The sequence below is a fragment of the Lepisosteus oculatus genome, chromosome 13 (assembly GCF_040954835.1).
Source record: "Lepisosteus oculatus isolate fLepOcu1 chromosome 13, fLepOcu1.hap2, whole genome shotgun sequence".
NCBI classification, from domain to species: domain Eukaryota; kingdom Metazoa; phylum Chordata; class Actinopteri; order Semionotiformes; family Lepisosteidae; genus Lepisosteus; species Lepisosteus oculatus.
This window is the reverse complement of record NC_090708.1, coordinates 7,629,330-7,655,495: the sequence shown is the minus strand read 5'-3', so window position 1 is coordinate 7,655,495 and position 26,166 is coordinate 7,629,330. Positions and strand designations below refer to the sequence as shown.

Sequence of the window (26,166 nt, the reverse complement as noted above, 5' to 3'; positions counted from 1 at the left end):
CCCTGCTATTATTTGCATATTCTGTAGAAACGATGACTACTAGCATTTAAAGTGTGTTAGTTGTTTATATTTCAGTTTCATAAACCTGCCAGTTTATGTTCCTGTGTTTAATTTATACACACACAAAAGAGACTTAACAAAAATGTCAGTTTTTCACTATACCATAGCCATCAAACTGTGTGATACATAACTCTGGAAATGACAGATTCCTTCAGAAAATTATGACTGAACTTATACCTATCATAGTTTCTAAATTACAGCACTGTTGTTATTTATAATATCGTAATAATTAAGTAGTAATATAAATGGTAAAAGCAGCAGTAGTAGGTGTACCTATAATCTCCTTTCTAGGTAACTATGAAGAACCAATGGGTTTTTCTAGTTCAGTGGCTTCCTAAACTTTATCACTAGTGTGTATTCATTTTAGCTGAAAATAAATTATTGGCATTCATTTGATTAATTGAAAAGGGAGTTGTAAACAAGGAACTGAAAATTATATTAACTATTTATTACTATTAATTTATTCATCACAAGGTAACTACATTTTTGAAGAAGGTGTGAAAATATTCCTTCAGTTTGCCAGAACCCTACAGTATGTCAGCGGGGTTTATGTTCAGATGGTGGAACATGAATGATGGCCGGGATCCTGAATATGCAGTGTATCAGTCTCCACAAAGATGAGGAGAGAAAAGGTTAATAACAAATATAGACTCTGGGGGACAAAGATAAGAGATTGAGAAATTTGAAGAGAAAGCTTCAGGCCATTATCGGCTGTTATCCCGTTACATTAGCCTCAGATCATGTAGGGGATAAAGGATCAAAGAGTGTGGCCCCTTCTACCATATGTAGTCTGATGGATGAAGTCTGGCACAGCATGCATTGAGGGGCAAAGATAGATCTTCAGGTGTCTCCTTGGGAGGGAAAGTGTCAGTCATTTGGGATTTTCCCACTTCCAGTGTGAAATCATTTAGCAATAAAGCGCTGCTTTTAGTAAAGGTCAGCCAGATTCCAGACAGGGCAGGGTTAGGATGCGACTGCTCTTCAGTGCAGCTTTGCAGACATTCTCATTTACCAGTGCAAAACGAAGAGCTGAATAAGGAATTTATATAATCGCCAATATATTTTCTAATCACTAAAAATGAAATTAAATAAAATGTTGTAGTCTGTGGAAAAAGACTTTAGAAAAAGAGGGCCCATTCTTTTTCTGTCCATATTGGACAACACTCATAAATAGTTAATAAAATCTAAGTTTTACACCTTTGCATTCTTCAGTGGTTTTTATTTAATGTATAATTTAAGTCAACCAGATATCATCAATGGATAACACCCCACCCCTTTTTAAGAAGCACTGAATTTTTTGTGGAAAGCAAAATGCAGTTCAATATTCTGATTTGAATGCAACTTTGTATTTTGCAAATGACCAGATTCCAGTGTTCAAACATGATGCATCTAAACACTGTGCATTTAAATTAGCTGTTAGAAAACAAAGTAACATGAGGGCAGTACTGCCTACTGGAAACATGTTTATCATTTTAAAAGAAACCTGGAGGAATTGGCTCAATTCTAAGTGACCTTATCATGCTGTTATCACCAGTACCTTATTAGAGAGGCAGATGATGCTTATGACTTTAATCTGAAAGTAGCCCAGCAGGGGTGCCTGCCTACACCAGAATTAACTATCTAGTTCACGTACACTATGTGTAAGGCTTTGTTAGGAGAAAAACATAGTCCTTTTCAGTAAGATGTTGTTTTCACCTTTAGGTCCAAGGTTATTAATCGCCCTTAGCTCAAATCTTTAAACTCTCCAATTACAGTTTCACATAATTTGGAAATTCACCAAAATGTTCTACAAACTTTGACAGACAGAAAATGAAAAAGAAATGGAACACAATAAAAACCTGTTACTGCATTTTAATAATTACTGTATTTTGTGCATTGAGTGCAGATGTGACTGTGTGTTTTACTGTCTAGGGTTGTGATGTTTTCCTTGACCAAATTAATTGTAGCTCCTAATAGAAGACAGTTGTACTTTAAAAGCTGTCAGTTATTTTTTCCGATTTCAAAATTATGATGCATATGCAATCAGTTAAAAGCTGCTGTATTTACCAGAATGTAAATGATACTCACAGAATGTGTAATCTGTTTTAATGATCTACAGGACGTATTGTGTAAATGTCAGTTCCTCACACCTGCTCATTAATACTGATGATGTTTTTGCCTCATGCTGTTTTAATTGCTTGTTTATTTATTCATTTCTTTAAAATAATTAGTGTCTGATTTAAAGATATTTAGTTAAGACTGGCTTTACATGTGATAACTTGGTGCTATTTATGCTCTCTTTAAATGATAATAAAATGCAAAATGCCCTAAGGTTTGAGAGCAGCACTTTTAACAGTGTTTCATATACAAGGCAAAAATTACAAGTATGTGACATACAGTACTGTATGTACTTATTTACATGATGTATTTAGCACAGGGCTTTCCAGTCCTCCTCTAAATTCTAAATCACCTATTTCTAAAGATTAGGGGCACTTAAAAGTTATTGATCAATTAAGCAAGTACATTGTTCAATTAAGGGAACTCTGGTCCTTGTGGGCTGAAGGGCATATTGCTTTTAGTTCCAATTGATCTCTAAATTACTTAATAGAACAAGCTACCTGTTTACTTGATCACGGTTAATTTGTTCCAAGGCTTTAGAAATTGATGATTTAATGGTCACCTATGCCTAAGCCTGCTGAACGTGGCCTCTCCATTACGATGGCTGGAAACCCCTAACTTAGAATTGAACAGACTTTTTCCTAAGGTATAAATGAAAAACTGCATTTAATGTTTTAAGTTCTTTGCATCATTGCAGATTGCAGCTTGTATTCCCTGATGATTTATGAAACTGTAGGGATGCTTGGCTCATAACACATTTCTGTGCTTCATGCAAATTTTTCAACAAATAAAGTTAGCAGTTCTTTAAGCCAGTCTTTTATTTTCTAGCATAGAATGAATAATAAAAGAACACAATAAGAAAATGATTGTATTTGTATGAAATGGCAGGGCTAGATGAGCACTGCTTATATAACCCAGTGGGAAAAGACCCTGCAGTGGTAGCTGACTGGCACATAAATATTTGTCCATATGATTGGATGATTGGCAGTCTCTTTTCTTCTCTTCTCATACAAATGAAATACAGTACAGATTAAATTTAAGACTGTGAAATACTGTACCATGTGTCAATTGCTGCTCAAGATTGGTCTGCTTGGAGATAAAAAGCTAATCTAATTGGACGCATAGGGACCAGCATCTGTTGAAATGCATCACTTTAGACAGATGAGCAAACACGTTGTAAAGTTAAGCTGATTATTTAAAATCAGGCTGCATTAGCAGAGGCTTAAATATCTAGACAAAGGCCAGGATACATTCCCCGGTCTCTTGAGGCATGTGTGTTTTTTAGTTAAAATCCTTTGTAGTACACGATTGGTAAACAGATCAACTGTAGATCCTGACAAGAATTCAGCTCTAAATACTGTGCTGCTCACGCAACCTAGTCACTAAGGCTCAAGGCACCATCTCATCTGTTTCTCGGTATTGGTAAAAACTGGCTCCCTGCATTGTATAGTACTTGGCCTTACATAACACCTGTTCTCTGAAGACAGTTCACAGTGTTTACAACTTGTAAATTCAATATGTATTACAATGTATTATGCAATCTTTACTTTTCTGTCCTTTTGGCATTCTTGATAATTAGAAGTCTTTCTCTGAAGTTACACTGTCATTTGATAAGTTAGAGATAGTAATGTGACCATTTAAACATCTTACTACATGCATGCTTAATCACTAAAGCCAGTAGTGACTGAACATGCCAGAAAACAGTTATACACTGTACATCTGGTATGATAGCAGGAACACCATTATAGGACCATTTAGCAAGGCCTTCTTGAAGGAGGGTAATTCTCATCAGGATGTTCCCACTGGGGGCAATTAGAGAATCCTAATGCATAGAACGAGGGAGAATTTAGGTTTAACGCCTTTTCTCAACAGTTGGTGTCTCATTTCTCCAAAAGAAATTATTTATCCATGCTTTATTCTCATTAAAACGAACTTTAAACCTTTCTTAGGTTTTCGTATGGGGAATTGCTCAAAATATTAAGGATAGCAACTGTTACTCGGGCACATTATAAAAATGATTTTTTTTTCTTTCTTATAGATTTGTGACAAGGAATGGCACTATTATGTCATAAATGTGGAGTTTCCCGTGGTGACCTTGTATGTGGATGGAGTTACGTACGAACCGTATCTTGTGACTGATGATTGGCCGATCCACCCCTCACAAATTGACATGCAGCTGACTGTTGGTGCGTGCTGGCAAGGTAAGAAGAGAAGGTTATGTTTTTCTTTGCGAGACCTTTTTTTACAGAAATTGTTAAACCGCCTGATTTAGAACAGCACTAGTTTCATAGCTACAAGCTTCATGACTCCACACAGGGCAGAATGAGGAAGTGTAGGCTGACTCCTCCAACCCTTTTACCTTTGAGTCATTGTCTTTTAACATGTCGCCGGCAACACAGGCCCAAAACCGGAGGTTCAGCGCTGATTGGAAGCAAGGTGCATTTCTCGCTGACAGCACTGCATGTCTGAGAAGACACAGGGATCACTGTGTTGCTAACAGCCAAGAGACCCTGTCTGATTAATCTCATGGCACTCAGCTGCTCCTGGGGGAGTTCCAGTCACAGTCGGCTGGCAACATCACCCAGACTCGAAGCCGTCTTCAGATACAGCTTAATCTGTGCTCGAATGAGCCCCCTTGCCATTTTTTTAAACATCCTTCTAAGGTTTATTCATCATCTCTTACACATATCATAGCCCCGAGCTCACCACACAGAGCCTCTTCAGGCAGTGGTGCTGTACTAAATATCTAGGCTTGCCATATCAAGAGAATCCAGGGCTGTTGAGGTCCCAAGGGGATTACGTCATTGCAATAGCCTCAAAGACCAAGTGAGTCTAGATACACAAGACTGCCTCCTTAAAAGAAAGTAAAAACAATTACAGAGATAGGGCAAACTATATAGTAAAACAAACAGATGTTAAAATATTGAAATGAACTCGATCAAAATATTTTTTTACAGCGGGTCTGGGTATACTTTTAAACAGTGCTCATGTTTTGACATTACACTTTGTGAAGTTTTTCTCCTGGTAGATAAAATAAATGTTAGAATTTCTTAACCCAGTACTCTGAAATCATGAAACTGTCTGCATGAGACAAGCAGAACTAATGAAGATTAATTTGAGAAGCTTTTATGTTTCATTGTTTTTCTAATGGCCCGCTGGTCACTGGTGTAACAATTCTTGAATGAATATATTGAAAGTTCCTCAAACAGGGGGGTGGAAAAGAAAACAGAAAAGTAATTAATATACCCGAATCGGTGTTCATTTATAACATGGGAATGTGAAATGAGAAACAACAAATGAGGCTTGTATGAAGGAGGGCAGTTTTAACGGGAGTCAGCAGTTTTGTGCTACATTTCATAGATTAGTTCCAAAAGAAGTTAGACTTGTGATAGTCCCAGGCTGTGTATTTTCTATTTTTGGAAACAAAATTTCTTAAATTAGGAAATAGTCTGGTTTATTTATTTTATCATTATTAAAAAATAGCATTAGTAAATAACACCTTGATGTCTGGATTAAATGTTCTGAATAAAAACAACATCCGTTGCTGTTACTGTATTTACCTTTTGTAGACATACTTTTGTAGTTATATAGCCTATTGTAGCTGTACCAAGCTGCTCGCTTTTAAACACTGATTTGCCTTTCAAGGTCATTTTTATACTTAATCTACAAACTAATAATAAGCAGGAGCATTTTTAACTTCTGGACACATTCTTAAAAGCACAGCTTGCCCTCTGCCTCTGACATACAGTAAAGACAATGTATTCATTTTTCTTATCTTTACAGAATTATTATTACTCAACTATTTGTCACTTTTTTAAAAATTGATCTGTAAGCTGTAAAAAAGAACAGAGATAACTGACTGAGCATAAAACTCCTCTTTATGTATCACTCTTAAGCAAAGCCTGGCCTGCAAGTCATTCTGAAGCAGTATTCAAAATCTTCTTAAATACTCTTTTCTTCTGGTGGCTAAACCTGTGTTTCCTTTTCTGAAAATAAGTAATGTACTTTATGGTGTCTTCCAGGTTAAAGGGTTCAACCGTTTAACATACTGTCAAGATTTTAAAGATGTTTCAATGCTTCAATGCCCTTCTGATTTTATAGATAGATATATAGTATAGCATATTTGCGAAAGTAACTTTAAGATGGATACAGTACTGTATATTACACACAACAAAGCAGTAATTTAAGGATTTAAAAGTATTGATTTTGATATTTTCGGTCCATGGAAGAATAGAGAAATCAATAGTAATACACTAAAATGTGAAATTCATTATGCATTACACACATGTATAAATTAAATGCTTGTAAACAGTTTTTACTCCAACAGATTTATTCATCAGTCTGCCAGGGACACTGTTTACTTCATGTTTTGCAGAAAAGAATCCAATCACTGATTAGGGATAATATCGAAACAAATGAAACCAACCATTACCTGAAGGGTTTCCTGCATATGTTTAAGCAAACTCAGATCTAAATTCCCTCCAGAAGCTCCTGAGGCAAGACTAGGAAATGTGATGTGGTCCAGTATTCTTGAAGGGAGATCTGTTATTTTAGTTTTTCTCTTGGTGCCTTTCCACAGTTCTTAAGAATACAGAAATTCTCTTTAGCAAACCATATCAATAAATAGATTACTTTTAGAAATGAACTGTATGCCCAGGTTATGATCTCTTTGACTAAGACTACAAGGGCCTATAACACATGGTTGAGTTGGAGAAAATAATGGAACTGCCAAAATGGAGAAAGAGTCATCACTGCGAAAGCACACCCTATTAAGTATTCAACACAAAATTACATGTTGTGAAAACCATTTTCAGAACATTAGTTTGTTTCTTGCTTGCCTAACAGCTTTTTAGAGAATTTAACTTGACCTCTGACACGTAGCTAAATATGGCTTTTGTGTGATATCAGGGGAATTGTCATGTGCAGTGTAGATTCTTGTCACAATTTATCTGTAGGAATATAAAGGCATTTCCTTCTGAGGCACAAGATTCTTTTCCATTTTCTTTCTCATCTCCCTGCCAAGCAGCATTTTTTTTGCATTGCATACTCTTCCCCGGGCAAATCAAACAAAATTGATCAAGACAAGTGACTTTTAAGCCACCTTATACGGCATGCAGTCTTATCATTTCATCTTCAGCTGTATTCAAGACCTTGCAAAAGGGGGAAAAAATGAAAACACAAAAGCACAGGTTGAGCAATCAGCATTTTTTCTGCATGACAGGAAGTGGTAGAAAATACATTCTTTTCTGCTTCAGCATTTATTGTGGTATGTTTGGGTTCTTCCTGATGTATTAACACTTAATTGATAACGACTGTCAAAAAATAATAGAAAATCTGAACCAATTAGGCTGGAGTGCAGAAAAATTACTGCTTTCTGCATGGCATAACTGAGCAGCTGAACACTGAACAAGCAGTTCGTCAGAAAAGGTAAGAGTTTGGCATGGGGCTCTTTAATGTCTTCTGTGGTCTTCTAACATCATGTTCATGCAGGAACAGATGTTTTACAGGAATAAAATGTAAAAGCTATTTATTAACTCCTCTGTTACCTGCACTTATAGGAGGTGAAGTGATGAAACCTCGATTCACCCAGTTTTTCCGAGGCAGCCTCTCTGGTCTGACCATTCGCCCAGGGAAGATTGAGAGTCAGAAAGTGATCTCCTGCCTTCAGGCCTGCAAGGAGGGTCTGGATATCAATTCCTTGGAGAGCCTGGGGAAAGGAATAAAGGTAAAGAATGGGAGCACATCACCTCTAATAAAACATTATCTGTCTGATTTATGTGTCTGAAGAGCTCAAGTGCGTTAAAGGCAATGGTAGTTTTTCTGAGTCCCTCTTCCCAGAGGCTGAGATTACCAGCAGTCAATAAAAAATACATTGTAGATGGAACAAAAATTGCATTATTTCCTCATTTGCATTGTCAGATGAAATGAACAACAGTTCTTTGCAGAGATCTTTTTTTTTATCACAGTCTCCTCTGAAATCACATTTACAGAATCAAGAAAAAAATGAGTGTTCTCCCCCACTTAAGTTATATTTGACAGGTTTTATTCTATATTAAAATATATGTGTGCGTGTTCAAATGCCTACCCATTTTTAAGAGCGTTTTACCTGTACATTTCACAGAGAACAAGTAACAAACATTCATAAATTGAATCTTTATTTATACTCATTCTTTAATTCTTATTTCTCATCCTAGAACCTGAATTCAGATTAGGTGACTTTTTCATATAACCAGTTGCAGTAAAGGTACTGACTGTTCTTACATAAAATCATTCAGGAGTTCAGTTAGACCCTGATGAATGAGATAGAGGGACAAAATATGTGGAGCGTATTTGGTGTGACTCGCTAAGGGAATGACAGCCTATCTGACAGCCAAACCTCCTCCCCGCTACCCACACTTTTGCAAGGATTAAACTAGAGAGTAGGAGCAAGGTGTGTGTGGAGACGGGGGATGCACAAAGGATGTCCTGGCTACAAGACAGTCAACTCGTAATTTACGGGGATTAAGGATTTTGAGTAGCGCATAAACCCAAATTTGCCCATAGTCAGATTTGACCCTAAAACACTAATAAAAACCCTGCTAAATTTTCACAGTAATTCAAGCTATTAAATACAAGCATGGAAACGAAATAAAAAAGGAAACATTACGAATACTCAGCATTAATCCTAGAACGTCTTGCTGTGATGATGAGGATGATTGGTACAGTGCCCATATGGTGAATGATGAGACAATAGAGATGGGCGATGTACAGTATGCACTCCATGGATTGACTCGTCCTCTCCCTCCAAGAGCACAGGCAGGGGATCGTCTGGGATTGACAAAGAATCTCAAGATAAGGTGGTATGAGGCATGGGTGAAGAAGACCCAGTGGTGGGCATCGTGGACAACTGCGTGGTGGGTTGAGTAGCCGACTAAGCAGTGGGCCACGTTGGTGTTTGAGGCACCTCAACTTCTGCCGAGATTTAAATGGTATAGGTTCATCGGAATCTTTGTAGAAGAACATTGCAATCAGCCCTCCTTTCTTTTCAGTTCCCAAAAAATGTCTTGATATGGCCTAAGAGCCTTGTTGATAAGATGGGAACATCAGACTGGTTCATTGATGGATCATAATCGGAGATTAAATCTGTGAGGCTTTTGGCTAGCTGGAAAACCTCAGAAAATTTTTAAAGATTCAAGATTTCTGGCTCTTCCTCTTCACTTTCTTCCACTCCTTCTTCACTAGAGACTTGTATTATTTCTTCTAATTCTTCCATTGTCAGCTCTTCTCTATATCCTTCGATCAATTTGTCAACTTCATCTTCCCTAACCTCCCAATTGTCATGTAAGCTCAACAATGTTCTTCACTTCCACGTCACGCCTAAAATGGCTCAAACACCAACATTCAATCACTACTTCTGGCTTCAGTGCATTCATCGCCTCCTTTTCATACAAGATGCAAGCTGCAATGCTGAAAGCCTTCCAGTATTGAATGACATCTAGGTCCTGATCTGTGTCCGAAGCATTCCTTGTATGGCCAAAACAAAGGCGGGTATATGGTACTTTAAAGCAATGAATTATGCCTTGATCAGGAGGCTGAAAGATTGAACTGGTGTTTTGTGGAAGAAAGATGATTTCAACATCTAGATGGGCGAGCTGGACTGTTTCTGGCTGCTCAGGAGCATTATCTATAATCAGCAACACTTTAAATTTTAAATATTTTTCCACTTATGGAATCACTCCAGAAACTCCACTCCAGCGACCATCATCCAAGCCTATGGGTTGTGTTGCCAGGACTCAGGCAGGGGATTTTGTTTTCTCACGAAGTGCATGCAGGTTGCCTGCCTGAAATAGGAGCCCGGGTCTTATCATATCCTCAGCTGCATTCCCACACAACAAGAGTAATGTAGTCTCTAGCTGCCTTGAATCCAGGTGCATGCTTGTCTTGTAGGTGCGAGTTAGCACTTTTTTCCAGAACAGCCCAGTCTCATCAGCATTAAAGACTTGTTCAGAACAATAACCCTTTTCTTCAATTATTTTTTTAAAAAAATTAATTGTCCTGGAAAAGCATGTGCTGCCTCCTCATCTGCTGATGCAGACTCACCAGTTACCTTCATATTTTTGAGGTTTTATCTCTTCTTGAAGTTACTAAGCCAGCATGGGCTTCCTTTAAACTCCTTTTCAGGAAATACACCAGGAGGTATGAATTGTTTGTAAAGGCTAAAAGCCTTATCTTTCAACGTAAATCTGTCAACAGGTATATGCTTTGATCCCAACATTCAGTGCCTTTTCAGTTTTCACTAAATATTTGTCTTGCACTTGGCTTGTCACTTTTGCAGTCCCTGGGGCACTTGGCACAACAGCTCCACAAGTTTGACTCTTACACTATTGCCATAAATGCTGGATTCATTTCAGCCATATTTCTGTCACTGGTCACTGACACGCCACCTCTGAGTTTGTCTAATATTTCATTTTTTTTCATTTAATGTAGGCACTGAACGTTTTTTTCTTCTTTTCACCACCTGATTCACTACTTGACTTTTGCTTAGGAGCCATAGTTTAGGGTTCACATTGGAGTTTTCTCACAAAAAGAAAATATAAATGCAGGAGCTGATCACTGATATTCTACACAGAAGTACTGATGCTGGGTCACTGAGTCGCTGAATCACTGAGTGGGAGTGATGAGGGGAGAAGACTCACTTCATGGGGGACGAATGTATAGGCTCAGTAACTAGCTCTCATAGTTGTGCTTGATGAATGTTTCAGAGAATAAAGCATTTTTTCATTATTTTTTATTTTCTGGACTTGACCACATAAATCTCCAACTGCGTAAATTTTGAGTCGGCTGTATGTTGACGAGTGGAACTATGGGAGATTGTGATCTAACCTTCTTCCCGAACTTCTGTTATCAGCTCCATAAATAAAGGGACATGCTTTTAAAGAGTAATCCAACTAAAATCATATAGCATATAAACATGGAACATAGTGTAAGTATATTTCCTTTAATATGACAAAACAGATGACACGAAAAGTTTTTTATTAACTGATATAATTTGCTGGTGTAATAAAATAGTGGTTGGCTTATATTCTTGTTATATTCAGGTAAATTGAAATTCAGAATTTAAAATCTGAAGAGTTCTTTGTTTTAGAATAGTTATTAGAAGATAGAGTCATGACATTGTTCAGATTATTAAAATATCTGCAAAAAGCATCTCAATTAAGGAAACTGTGCATTGATTATTTAGTAGATAAAAGAACATGTAATTGATTTGGATGTATAATTAACGTTTGGAACAGCAAGTGATTAATTACTATGACTAAGGAATTAAACAACCAGACCACAAATAAACATGGTGAGGTTTTGTATAGCCTGCAATTTGAAAAGGAAAATCAAAGAGCTGCAGGAACAACCCATCTAATTGTTTGTCTACCCCAATTCTAGTCATTAAAGACCTTTATGTAGAAATTAGAGTTTAATCCTGTGTAACTCTTTTTGATGTGATTTTATCAAAAGACATTTTATGTAGCGATAAGTGATGAAATTCTGTAATCTTTAAAAGCTCTTGGGCATCACACAAGCGTCTTCAGCAACATCTTGTAACTTTAAAGGGAAAATTCCACAGCCTAGTAAGTACTTCTTGAAACTTTATTAATGCATTCCTTTGTACCTCCCAATGCTTCTAACGTGGAACAGTGTAATCTATTGGGAACTTTTATAATATGATCATCTGTGTACACTTGATATTGCTTCACTGTACACTCTTTCAGATGAGTCTTTTTTACTACATTTACACTTAAAGAGGATTTATTCCTACAGGAAGAGCTTTTTCAGCTTCACTTTGTTCTGCTGGGGCTGCATTGTCTTTTCAGCATGAACAGATTGTGATCCTAGGCTTTAAACAATAGGCCTGTGTTGCAGGATGTACAAACACAAAGAGGCCCATATGCTTTTCAGTCGGTGTGGAAGCAGTATCGCTTTGGCAGATACTACAATAAAAAACATGTACTGTATATGCTTGGAGTAGGCACTTGACTTACTTTTCATGTTTGGTTTGAAAGAAAAAGAAATTGTGCATTTCACAATTGCAAACTGAAAAATACCACGTTGTTTATATAATGGGGTTCTAAGGTAGCAAACAGAGTAAATCAATTTCCTATTTCCTATTCTATGACTATATTTTTTAAATACATTTAGAAGTAGGGAGTAAGCTGTGTGGACCTTTAGAAAAGAAGGTTTTGTTATACTTTCTTCTTAAAGATCTAGCAGAGTTTCACAATTACCTGGAACAAAAGGCAAAATGTGGAGATACATTGAACAATGAATGTTTTTTAAACAGCTTCATGTAACTAACTCATGAATAGCTGAACAGATATTGCCCCACCATGAGTATTTGAATTTCATATTTCTGAAACCTGCTAATGAATTAATGCAGTTTTGTTCTTGTTTCTTTGTTTTTCCTAGTTCCACTTCAATCCTGCTCAGTCCATCCTAGCCATGGAAGGCGATGACCTGGAGAACATCAATCAAGCCCTGAGGAAGGTGTCTTACATCAACTCAAGGCAGTTTCCAACCCCCGGCATCAGACGACTTAAAATTTCAACTACCGTGCAGTAAGTCCACAGACCTGGGTCTGGGTTTGCTTATGATTTCTTTGATTAGTTTTTCTCTGGTTCATTAAGATCACTTTTATTGCCCATATACATTTTCTTGTATTAAAAAGTTGTCTTTTCGCATGCCCTGACTTGCTCTCCATGAGACACACAGGCAGGGAGAGAAGCTTGGGGTCAGAGCTCAGGGTCAGCCATTTATACGGCACCCCTGGAGCAGTTGGGGTTAAGGCCCTTGCTCAGGGGCCCAAAGGCGCAAAGGATCTTCCAGCCACAGGCGCAGATCCTTAGCCATAAGGCCACCGCTCCGCCCTTAGGTGAATATAGAAGCTTAAAAAAGTGTCCTCTTGTGCTGTGTAGATTGACCTCCAAATGACCAATGGGTAATTGCTATCCCTCATTATTTTGAAAATGACTGAGGAAAATTCAGATTTTTTTCAGTTTCACTTTTATGAACAGTTCTAATGCATGAATAAAAAGTTTTCATGGACAACTTCACTTTTAAACCTGTTCTGTTTTTTGGATTGAGACCAACATAAAATATAAGCAGAAAGAAATATTGGAATTACTTTTTCTAAGAAAAGCATGATTTTTTTCAATGTTAAGTATAAAAAGTAATGCCACCAGTAAATGTGTATTCATTAGTATTCTTGAAGTACTGTCTTAGCATTTTGTGCCAACTATTAGGCTTTGTTGATATTGGCATGTAATATTTTTAAGACCCAATGATTGGTTTGATACAGGTAAGGTTAACCTATGCATTATATATAGTACAATGCCTATGCTTTAGTACAGATTTTCTAAACAAATACTTAAAAATCAGCATTTAAGTCTGGCTTGACACAGAATACTCTCACTCCAGCAAGGCCAGGCACATATTTAATTCATGAGGTTGCCTAGGTTACTCTGGAATGTTGTACTGTCACTGCTGTTCTGACAACCCCAAGAGCTTCAGTGTACTTGCCCTCCAAGTCTAGCAAAAGCTGTCCAGTTAAATTATTTCAGACATTTCACAAATGGAAAGTCTACCAGCAAAACTAGCTAGACTGTCTAGGAGGTCAAAAGACAGAGGCAGACTAATGTTGAATATTCTGTTTTAAGTTGAAAATCTCCAGATTAATGTAAGCCTTTGAAAATGAAGTTTGGAACATGCACAACTGGCTCAAGAGAAAATGTCAAAGTGATGTAGATGAGTGATATGTTCTTTCTTAAAATATTTTTCCACAACTTTTCATTAGATACTTATTAGTCGTTTCATTAGTTCTATTTCTCTGTCAAGTATGGTGTTTATCAGCATACTGGTTTAATTTAGTCCAGTTATTTTTATAAAACTCATATGAGTAATCTTGCTTCATAAATTATTAAGTGTTTTATTTTTAATTTCTCAAGATTCTCTGCCATTTTTTTTACTTTATCTTCACCTTTAGCCTAAAACACATAAATATATGCATCAGTTTAGCTACATAACAGAAAGTCAGTATCAAAACCCAGAGGACAAATTTTACTTAGTGCTTCTGTAGATGCTCCATCTAGATTTATATCTGCATGTGCCCTCAAGCACTCTTTATATTTTTGAGAGGACAAACTTGTAAATTCCCAGTACCGTTCTGCTTTTATAATTATCAAATCAAATATTCATGCTTCCCAGTAGATTTGCCTGCTAGTTAAACAGATACAAGGAAAGTAGAAAAAGACACTATGCATACAATGAGTTACTTTAAATTCATTAACATTTACCAATTAAGTAGTCATTTCATATATGTTTACTGTATATACAGTATAAAGCATGGAAGGTCACAACAGACCAGATCTGGTGGGATCAGGACATTCTTACACATCATTGTTGCAAAACTAGTATGGATTCTTTTTAATTTTTCTTTGGTTCTGTTATATACCCCTCTGCTCAGTATTCAGTACCCCCATCTGCTGTCTCTTCTCGTTGTGTTTTGTGTTGTGTTTATCTTGTTTTTTTTTGTTTGTTGTTGTCATTCTATAAAGCGTTTTGAAGCTGCTAGATAAATAAAGTTTATTATTATTTACAACACTGTAAAAGATGAAAAGGGTATTTTGCCCAATTTTGGATTATGTTATTCTGATGTCACCTCAGTTAACATTGTACAACTGTATCTCCAAAAGCATTATTTTATAAACATGATGGTTTATGGTCATGATTATTAAAATATATGAAGTTGCTAAATATGGGGTTACACTTTTACTTAATATCTATATTATGTGACAGTGTTTACTTGAATTGTCTAGATTCTTTAAAATGTTGAATCAAGAAGTCTCTGAATATTTCTGTAGATTCATCAACTGAATGTTTTCCATTAGCTGGGAATTTTGTAATTAGCTTATCATGAGGTCATAGAATTAAGCAAATGTTCACTTGGTCTTTTCTAAACACCAGGTCGTTCTTGATTTTGTTTCCCTGCAACTAATTATGCTTTGGGTCTGTGTATGATTTCTCTTTATCTCTTTAAAGGATTAAATCAGACTGACAATACGGACTGTGGGACATAGTGTATGCGCTATGCCTCACAAGTGTGTCTGTTGAATATAGAAGGCTTTGAAGAGCTCCATGTGAAATTTTTGATGTTCCTTAGGTGTGAGTAAAAGTGTACTAAAATCCAGTTTTAATGCTTAGTTGTTGTTTCCGAACTCACAGCTGTGCCTGTGAATTATTCTGATTGTTATATTAAAAATGACATGTAGGTTCTGTCAAGGTCCAGCAAGTAATCAAGTGATTCTAAAACCTCTATGCTGTTAATCAGTTGTCTTCCACTTTTCCAGAGTTTTCATTTCCATTTTCTGTTATTTCTTTTTTTCTCTTTGTTCTTATTAGATAGAAACTCTAATGTAGCACCTTTAGGTACACTCCATCTTAAATAAGTCAAGATCTAGAGAAGCACCTTAAACTCTGTGTAGATTTCAGAGTTCCAGGTTGGATACTTAATAAAAGGCTTCTGTATTTTATTCACCAAGGAGCTTGTTTCTGTAGTACAAAAATGCATTTTCTATGGCTAACATGTTTGGGCTATTCAATAAAAATCAGAATTTAGCCCGTGATAGATATAGTCACAAACAGCCTAGGAACCACCTGGAGAATCTAATATAGTCTATTGAGTTTACATCGGTAACCCAATTTAGCTGAAATGAAACTGTTCTGATAACGGAATCCAAGACTCTAGGAAACGTCTACAGGTCAAATGGTGAGGAGAATTGGTCATATCAAATTGGACAATTCTGATCAATAACAAATCTGAAAAGGGGAGATTTAATAGATACCTAATTTAAGAATGTCATGGCTAGACCAGATAAAGGAATTTTAAAAGATATTTTTAATAAAGAAGTAATGGCCTGAAGTGAAAGGAAATAGATGTCTGAATTAAGTTATTTTTTTCTTTTAAATGAGAGCAAATGGAGAAATGTTCCTGCTTTCACAAAAAGAGGGATTTTGCTACTGTTTTTATTTCAGTGTAAAGCAATTAGCTGCACCTTCTTATTTTTATCCTGATTGTTATATTACTTGTATCTGAATACCATGCCTTCACTGTCAAAGTCCTTTTCACATTTTCAGTGCTGCCCGTGGAACAATAAAAATGAACACAACATTAATGAATTAATGATATTATATATAATATGTAATAGTAGAAGTGATGTTTTTCTACAATATTATAGCTATGTGTTTCTCTAGTAGCTAGTACTGACAGAAAAGGAATTGCTAAAGCCAACGCAGAGGGCTTCATTTAAATTGTAATGTGGAGGGTTTGAATGTAAGAGGGTTCACTCGGATTATCTTCATAAACGTTTGTACAACACAATTCGCTTAATCAACCTGCAATTGATAACCTCAGCCTCTCTCCTTCTGGGTCACTCCTAAGGGCTCTATACACCTAGATCACATTTCCTCTCATTTTCCTTTCCTCTAGACCAAAGAGATTTAACTCCTCTAACCCGACTGTCTGTGACAATCTCCTGAGGCCAGGAATCATTCTTGTTGCTCTTCTTTTGTTTACTTTTCTTATTGCGGACATAAACACCCAGATCCCCTTCATGCGTAACTTCCTCCAGCTCAGAATCACCCATGAGATATAGTGTTATTTTCCTGAAGTATATTATTAAATTTTCATTGACAAGTGTCTTTCCAGCCCATGATGCTGCCTAGGCGTTTTTGCAATTGACAGATCAGTGTTGTATACCACTGCTTACATCTGCCTAACTAGATATTATGTCCTTTTAGATGGCATACTCTTTTGTGTTCATTAAACCAGTTCATGGTTTATGTGCATCTTTTGACGTCAATTACTATGGCTTTTAATTTAAAATGATCATTTTCTTTTCTGAGGGACCTTATGAACAGCTTTATGCTAATCAAATAACAAAATGTTGTATGCTTTAGTGTTACCCACCACTGTTGTCCATAATTTGAAGTCTGTCCTTACATTAATTGAATATGATCTTCCCCTTCTAAATCTATGTTTACTGTCTTTTAAAATGTCATTGTTATGAAAGTACTGTATTGTTCTAGTTTAGGTTTAATTATTGTTTCTATAACTTCAACTGTGAATGCAGAAGCTTTGATTTTTTTATTCCTTTTGCTTCTAGCACTCTAGTAAGTATTTAGGAATGGATTTGCTGTTTGTTCTAAGTCTTATCTTAGTGTTGTACTGTGCTTTCCTGATCCCACCAGATTTGACTGTTGTGAGCTTGCTGCCTTAAACATATATGATATAATTCATTAATTTCTACACTTTAATGTGTTTCAAGTAACCCATTGAATTTCTACAACAAAAATAAGCTTACAGGAGCAAAATCAAAATGCACACTAGAGAACACATACAGAAAGTGTATTTAAGACTGAAAATAACTTCCTTACAGCGAGGGCACAGGGAGTGTAAAACATGCTACCTGGACACGTTGTTGAAGCTGTTATGAATCTTCCAGGAAAAGGGTATTTGCTTTGCAGCAGACAGACAACCTCTGTGGGGTAAATGGAATTCTTCTCATTACTTTTCTTATGCTCTTAATTTTTACTAAAAAATTGCAACCACATTTTCCACAAGCTACATGAGTAGTGTTAAAATTCGCTTGCTTCTACAATATCATAAGAAACAAAACCAAAAATAATAATTGATTAAAAATGTACTTTCACAGTCTTAATAATGGTAATTATTCTGTGAGGCAAAAGGGTAGCTTGAATTAATCTTTCAAGTTTTCTTTCTTTCATATTCTTCTTAATTAATTTGGATCGCCTCCAAGTCTTAAGTAGCAGCTTTAGAAATCAGTCTTTCCACTTCACTGCCTAAATCTTTCCAGAACAACACATTTTAAAGCACAACAAAGGCAAGTGAAACAAAGGGGAAAAGCTTGTGTCATATGGTGTTTTGATTAAACAAAGTGGAAATAAATATAAAACTTGGAAGCAGCAACTTCGTTGGTGGAAAGTATTGCACGTTTCTTTCTTTTGTCTTGGACGTGGTATTCATTGCAGAAAAGTAAAAATTACATGGATGTAATGAAGTATATTAAAGAAGTTAGTCTGTAGCATTCACCAAAGTACTAATATATACAGCTAGTCTGTAAGAATCCCCAATAAAGAACAATAAAGAGGATAGCTTCGGAAAATATTAATATTTATATTTTTGATCTAAGGAAAATAGATTAACTGACACACTTCTTACTTCTTGCATTTTTTACATGTGTACTGGAATACTGATACTGGCATTTGAAAACCTAAATGTTCAATAAAATTCACTTTGCCCCCTAACACTATGCTTCCAGGTTGGGTAGTGAATTGCCATGACCCTTAATATGATTAAGCAGCTCTCTGTTAATGGGTAGATGGTGCCAAGTTTTCATAAAGTGTCTTGATTTTTCGTTTATAGAGGGTTCAGGTTTAAGTCCTCTTCACAGACAATATCTAAGTATTGTGCAGTCTATGACAACCATTTTGACAGTAAATGCCAGTAGGCTATAGCTACAGCAGTATACTAAATATTTATCTGTCACTTCTGCCTTCTAGGATATTTATTTCTCTTTATGTACAATTTGGAACATGATATTGAGAATCTTACCTGAAGCCTAGACTCTTGCTCAAGCTATGCTGTGATAAATTATACACGTTTGATAGAAAGGACTCCAAAGAACTCCTGCACTTGGCTACACATGAAGATTATGAAGTATCCATTTAGTGTCATAAATTGTCAACCGGCTGCTCTATATTTTTATCATCATGCACTTCTGATAAAAAAAAATCTTTCTGCGACACTTTCATGGATCTGAGGTCACCATGTAGTGATGGGTCAGCGTTCATAGTGTTCTGTTGTTTTTATTTAACTTGCAGGTGTTTTGGGGAAGACACGTGCATCACCATCCCTGACATTGATGCCTTTGTAATGGTCCTCCAGCCCAGTGAGCCGCGGATCACCATCAATGGAGTGGACCACTTTGCACGCCCAGCGGCTGAGTTTGAAAGCTCCCAGGGTCTCGTGCTGTTCCCTGACATTCGGATCATCAGCACCGTCATCAAGTCTGAGCAGCCGGCAGAAAGACCAGGCAAGTCGCCCTCATGAGCCAGCAGCAGGGAAAACTAAGACACACCAAGCCTCGGGGACACATGAACGCCGTACAATGGACAATGTATCCAATAACTGCCCATACTCTCGGCCGTTGATGGATTGTGTTTCTGCTTTCTCTCATTGAATGCCTCTCGTTCGTTTATTATACTGTTCTGTACCCTCCCAAACTAGGCACAGCATCCTAAAATCGATCCAGATATACAGTATTGGTCCTAAATGTAAAGAAAATTGGACAGCTGCCATGATTTAGGTCTGCTTCCACATACATCAATTTTATACATTTTCATTGGGGCAACCTCAATTGTTTCTTTCCCCACAATGCCTTTGGTGGAAACCAGCTTAATCTGAGATAGTTTTATAATAAAATAATTTAGCCATGTGCTTATGATACAAAGAGTCCTGCTTACTCCTTTTATGAAAATTGTGGCATTAAAATGCTGTTGTCTCTTTCCCAATGTGTAAAGACAATTCGTCTCTAATGTTCTTGATTGATGTGTCTAGTTCTTTTTTAACATAATGTATATTGAATATGCATTGATTTGATTCCAAGTAAATTTAAAATTATTTTAAAACTAATGCAGTAAAAGGAATGTATTCCTTGTGGCCTACAATGTATTATAAAGTGTTTGTTATCATGCTCTGCTATAGGAATTTATTCTCCAAAGATTGCTTTGCTAGGTTACTAGGCACCTGAGTGCAATTTAAAGTCCAGTTTTCAATTACCTGTCAGGCACAGGGTTTTGAGGAAAGATGAAGGGCACCAAACCTTCAGGATAAAGAATCAGGACATCATCAGCTCTCATGCTGAGTAAGGATTCTGGCTAGCTAAAAATGACTCTGAATAAAATTTGAAATGAAAATTAAAATTCAAAGTTGAATTTTCTGTAAATTATGAAGGACTATCATAATTAATAAATGGGATGGAAATAAAATGCCTTTATGAGGAAAATATCCATATCACAATCTTAAACACCTTAGAAGTATTCACATTATCACTTCTGATGAGAAGCTGAAGAATTACAGTGGTTTCATCGACCTGATGAGCACTTATCTTTGCCTAATGTTATTTCTGGTTAACAAGTCTAGATGTATGGTTAATCATCAGTCTATTAAACAAGTCCATTGTATACAGTATTAATTATTGTTCTCACTATCTGGTTCATAGTCATAAAGCAATTGTGCAAATTTGCTTTTAGTCACTCGATCGCTAGCTTGACTTATCACATCCACATTATATGGTGTCTTTCATACACAATTCCAATCAAGACAAAACAATTCAAAAAGATTCAAAATTGCACATCACTTTACTATAAATAGTTCTATAAACTGAGATATTAAAATATGCAAAATACAAAAGACAAAAGAATAAAAGACAAGCTACAAGAAGTCTTCAGTATAAAGTTTATTAAACTAGCTCCTTCATATTGTGTTGAGTGTCCCTGTTGATTTCTAAATAATAAGTGTACAGGTGAAAGCTCCACTGCCTGTTTCCCTGTTCCTCAGTGATCCTCACACAACCAGTCAGTCAAGAGGTAGCCTCAGGTGGTGATAGAAACACTTTTAGATTAGATTTTCTCATGGGGGGGCAGAAATAGCCTGTCCCTTCTTGTTTGCAACAGCTGAAATTGCAAGTTGCATCTCACATCACCACCGCTGTCCAGGAGCTCCCTCTTAGCAACAGTCTCAAGATTTTACAGACACCTGGAAAAGGAGCTGAGGGAATCTGCAAGAAGCCAGAAATGACTCACACCTCCAAGAATCTTCTTTGAAAAAGATTATTGTCTCGCTAGGGACCTTCACAATCGTATGTTCTGAAATAAAAACATGATTTTACCCGCAAGAGGTGGAATGATTCTTTAGAGAAAGGCTGCATAGAATAATTCTACATGTACAAATATTTCAGAAGTCTCATAATGTTCAGGCAGTTGCTTGGCAAACAGGGCTTGTTTTATACAGTGCATTCAGTAACCAAAATGTGTTTAGTTTGTAGTGCCATTTAATTTTTTTTATTTTTTTTTAGCATATTTTTCATGTGGTGGTTTAGGGTTTCAGGTATCATTCAATCAATTTTGCTGAATAACAGGATGGAGTTTGCCATTGTTTGCCAGGATAACCCACCATAAATCTTAGTGCCCTCTACTTAAGAAGACTGCTGGCCCTTGTTCAACATAATGCTGGATATTGCTATTGTATTAAATGGGTTTTCTTCAATCAGACACAGTCACCTTTGAATAATGAAGCCAACCTCACACTTTGTGTTGCCAAGCTATCCAGAAATGAGAAAGAGTTAAAGTAAAATTGGTCATACTCGCAGCTTGTCACAATGAAATTTAAGTGCATTATCTTGATTCATAGTCATGCCCATGATTTCTCTGTCTTGCATTTGCAGCTCACGGGGCTGGTGTGCTGGAGGAAATCATTCACAACTTGGATTACTGTGATATTCTGGTTATTGGGGAGGAACTTAACCCAGACCGGGAGTGTCTTCAGCTGAATGGCAATGAGTTGCGTGGAAAACATTTGGATGCCACAAACTCCACATCAGGAATCTCTGTCTATGGTATGGTTTTGAATTATCAAAGGGAATTTCCTAGAATAATTGACCAGACAAAATTACTGTACATCACAGGAGCAGTGAACAGTGCTTATATTTCAATAATAATGAATTCTCTCCAGTCACAAAATACAAATTGCAGGCAGCAGTATTTACTAAACATTTGTCCCCAGATGAATAAAGGTGAGGTTTGAAACCGACTGGAAGAATTTTGTTTTGGAATCTTCGTTTTAAGGAACCACATTTCATTATTTTATTTAGCATAATGTGTAATATACCCAGATGGATATTCTGCATTAATATCAATCCTTTTTTTATCACAGGTGTGGACTCAATGTCAAATTACGAGCAAGTAATCCGACAGGTGCGATACCGCAACTGGCACACTGGTGACCTTTTCGAGAGGAAATTTAGACTAACATGCTCAGAGCTGAATGGAAGATACACAAGTAATGAATTTAATTTAGAGGTATGTACATTGTTTTTAAATATTCTGTTAATGCCCAAGAACTGTTAAAGAAATTAAGAGTAATAGGTAACTTATATAGCTCTTGGAAAATCAGGTTTACTAATGTTGAATTAGTCACTTTTTTATTTTATTCTAATTGTTTTTATTGTCCGTTTAAAAGTGGATCTCAGAATAATACTGCTATAAAAAGCAACATTAGTTCTTAGTTTTGTAGAATTGGGCTCTTTGCTGATGCATAGACTACAATATTTTCCAAAATGTAAATTGTGTTTGTAGCAGTGGTAGCTCAGACAACAAGGCCGTGTAGCTCCTGACTGGAAGGTCCCGGGTTCAATCCCAGGTAGGGTCAAGCGGCGTAGCTCGCTCTAATTCCTTCCAGACGGCTCCCAGGTCCACTCAGCCTTCTTTCTAAACGAGTACCGGGGGTTAATCCTTCCAGGGGTAACAGGCCGGCCAGAGTGTGATGCTGACCACATCACCTCCACCTCCAGTGGTGGATGGTCGAGAAAAATGGTGGCCCTTGCCCCCCATTCCTTCATGGGCCTTTATGGCCTGAAAAGGGGACCTACCTACCCTACCTAAATTGTGATTGCTCAGGGAGCAGGTTGAGAATTATGGACAAGATATTATTAAATCAAAGCTGATTCATATTAGTAGCCGACTTTGAATGAGATTCCCCAAGTGGCAGAGCACACTACTGTCAGAGTATTTTTGGGTAGTTAGTGTTGGGGTGTTAGTCAGCCAGTGTCTTGTGCCAGATGTCGGCAAGTTTGCTGCTACATTAGTGGGAGATGCAGCACAAATGCATCCAATCGACACCAGCCCTCATACATGCCGCTCTGGAACAGGTGAACGTCTCTGTCTTGTGGGGGTGTGTTGCGAAAACATGGTTCTTGCTCTCACTTTGTGGACACGAGAGTTGTTGCTTGAGAGCCGTGGCATTTCCACGTTAGGTGGTTAGAAAATCAAAATATATTTTTCTCAAATGTATAAAGCAAGCAGCAATATCGAATAGTTATTTAACTGTATGAAAGCTCACATTTGGATCCCAGTACTTCATTGTCTGAACACCTTTTAAAACATTTTCAAATAAAAATTAGTGAAATGGTAAATAATCTATTTTTCATGGCCAATATTTTTAAACTGTAATGTCTTTTCAAAATTGTCATGAACCTCACTGTGTCCCTTCCTTAATTTATTCTCTTTTTAACAGCCTTCTATTTAGTTGCAGTGCATTTCTCTCCCAGGATTTGTAAGCTTGTACTAACTGAAACACTTGCTTTCCCTTCTAAAGGTTAATGTCCTACACAGCTCGAATTTCATGGAGCATGTAAATCACATGGCTGTTCAGCCTCAGTACCTCCAGGCAATTCACCATCCAGTGATGGGGCACAATTTAAACACTGCTCACAGCTCAGGTAACAAACTGCTGCCGCATTTTGCTATTAAAGGCTGCAACATACAGTACAGGACTTTATTCTGCATGATGTCTCCAGTCTAAGCCCTTGCATTCTCAATGTATATTATGACTTGTATTACAGAAATGGGACTTTAGAGTTGTGGAATAACCCTTAGTACGTTTGTAAACCTTGTGTTCAATAAAGCAAGCACATTAACACATTCCTTTAACATGGGTCAATAAAGGGTTAATACAGTAATACTGTACATACAGTATATGGTACTGCCTAGAGCTAAATGAAGTCAGTCACACAAATAGAAGATGTTTTTTATGCTGAAAAAGCTAACTAATTTAATCTGTTCCAAAAATCTGTTTTGGTTTTTATAAAAAAAACAGTCTGACTGGAAGCTGTCAGATGTGTTGCCTTTAACACTTCTGCCAATGATTTTACACTGCTGCGAGGTTATTATATTTGTCCAATAAGTGAATATAATTAAGTTTCGCTCATAAAGAAGGCTACAGATGAGAGCAGTAGTTGGAAAAAAACGATTTTCTTCTAGTATTTTAACAAGGTGGATAATACGAGTTATTCTATTATACATCCTTTGGGATCACCTCACAGAGGCAGAAACATTGAATCTCAACTAAGATCAAAAGCTGCAGCTGATTTCTTAATACTTATTACATACAGGAAGAAAGAAAATGAATAAAACGGTCAATTAAAGTGAGTCCTTCATACCTTACTGCTCTGTTGGCTGGCTGAAAGGACTTCATAACAATGTCAGGTTTGTCACTCGTGTGGACTACAAGGGATTAAGAAATTAATTAACATAGACAGTGTGTTCAAATTCACACAAAAAATACTTGTGAATTTTGCTTGTTCCATTTTTTCCACACACTGGTTTAAATTGCTTACTTTAATTTTATGAAACATTAGACAACTTGTCTGTACCTACACTTGATCAAAATAATAAGACTTTGTCAGTGAGAGAAGGTTTCTGCAATGAATAAAAATACTTCTTATCGGTCTATGGGAACCACACTGTTGTTTTAGAAATAGATCCAGTTAAATCCATTGTCCATTGTCCATTGCCTTCCAAATGTTCCCTTTGCCATGCATTCTGCTGGGGGATGATGCCTGCTAGCCACCTGGTACCTCCCAGGACATCTGTCCCTACTGCATGAGTAAAGATATTATTACTTTGTGACCAGGTTTCCAAATTTCTAAAAGGCATTTGAATAACTTTTCTGAAACGTTTGGTAAATCCCACCAGTTATAGTCTGAGTAGTTAGTTGAATAGCAGAATGCCAAGAGAGACAATTGCCATCGTGAAGGCTTCGTCTTCTAGTTTTCGGCCTGTGTCTTTCTTCTTGGGTGGAGGATACCTTCAGTGTGGTACCAGTTCAAATATCAGACATCCATTTGCCAGCTCATTATTACACATTCCAGACTTTAACCAGATGTTGCAAACATGTTCATGGAATAAATGTTCATTCTGTTTCCAGTTAATAATGTTTTTCTCCCAAAAAATTTTTAAGCCAACTGAGTATATGTTTGTACGTTTTGCAGTGTGCAGTGGATGTGTGTACAATATGTATCTGTTTTTTTTTTTCAGCAATCCCAAGTGCTGCAACAGTGGTGATTGTGGTATGCATCAGCTCCCTGGTCCTGATTGTAGTCCTGGGCATCTACAGGATCCATGTAGCTCACCAACGATCCTCCAAGAATGGAGATGAAGCAAAAGAAAATGAGATGGACTGGGATGATTCAGCTTTGACGATTACTGTAAACCCAATGGAAGTAAGTCCATGGTCTTTTCTGTGTATTCACATACAGTAAAGCACAGTGTAAAATGAGCCTGTCATGGTGACATTACTACATTGGGTCTCATAAAAGCATCCACGTGAACCCATCTGAGAGATCTTAGGCTTTGATGGCTAGGTCAACCACATCTAAGGTCTGACTAAATGTGGTAGTCAAAGCATTACATGATTTTATGATGAAAACACAAAATCATATTTCCAACAGGTTCCATGCAATGTGATGTAAGAAAATACTAACAGTGGTATCATAACTTAGAGGCATACACATAACCAGATTATACGAATAACACTGTGATGTGAAGTAATGTACAGTACACACTACAGTGTTGAATGAAGCTAACATGAGTCGGGTAGACAAAATAACTGCTGGTCTACAGGGCTCTTCAAGCCTGTTCTTTGAGAAAATCAGGCCCAGCGTGTTTAGCAGATCTCCTTAAATCACCAGCACATTCAGTCTCCTTCAGTCGGTCTGATTAAGCCTTAATTGAACTAATTCTGGCCTCTTCTTAAAGTATTGCTCTGTAGTGTTGCCCTTGAGGGATGTCCATGATTGAAAAATCTGTCTCTTTTTGGTCTTCTAAGTTAGTATTGTTCTTGAAGCA

The 26,166-nt window shown here is 36.9% G+C and overlaps 1 protein-coding gene across 1 annotated transcript in view; it reads left to right on the top strand.

The window, feature by feature from the left end:
* Positions 1 to 26,166, top strand: part of clstn2a (calsyntenin 2a) — a 237,038-nt gene that overhangs the window by 206,803 nt on the left and 4,069 nt on the right. The window contains exons 9-16 of the mRNA XM_015360922.2: positions 4,196 to 4,358; positions 7,716 to 7,882; positions 12,595 to 12,743; positions 19,084 to 19,295; positions 21,708 to 21,878; positions 22,196 to 22,341; positions 23,636 to 23,759; positions 25,357 to 25,541. Coding sequence (XP_015216408.2) covers positions 4,196 to 4,358; positions 7,716 to 7,882; positions 12,595 to 12,743; positions 19,084 to 19,295; positions 21,708 to 21,878; positions 22,196 to 22,341; positions 23,636 to 23,759; positions 25,357 to 25,541 — 1,317 coding nt within the window. The remainder of the gene's footprint in view (positions 1 to 4,195; positions 4,359 to 7,715; positions 7,883 to 12,594; positions 12,744 to 19,083; positions 19,296 to 21,707; positions 21,879 to 22,195; positions 22,342 to 23,635; positions 23,760 to 25,356; positions 25,542 to 26,166) is intronic.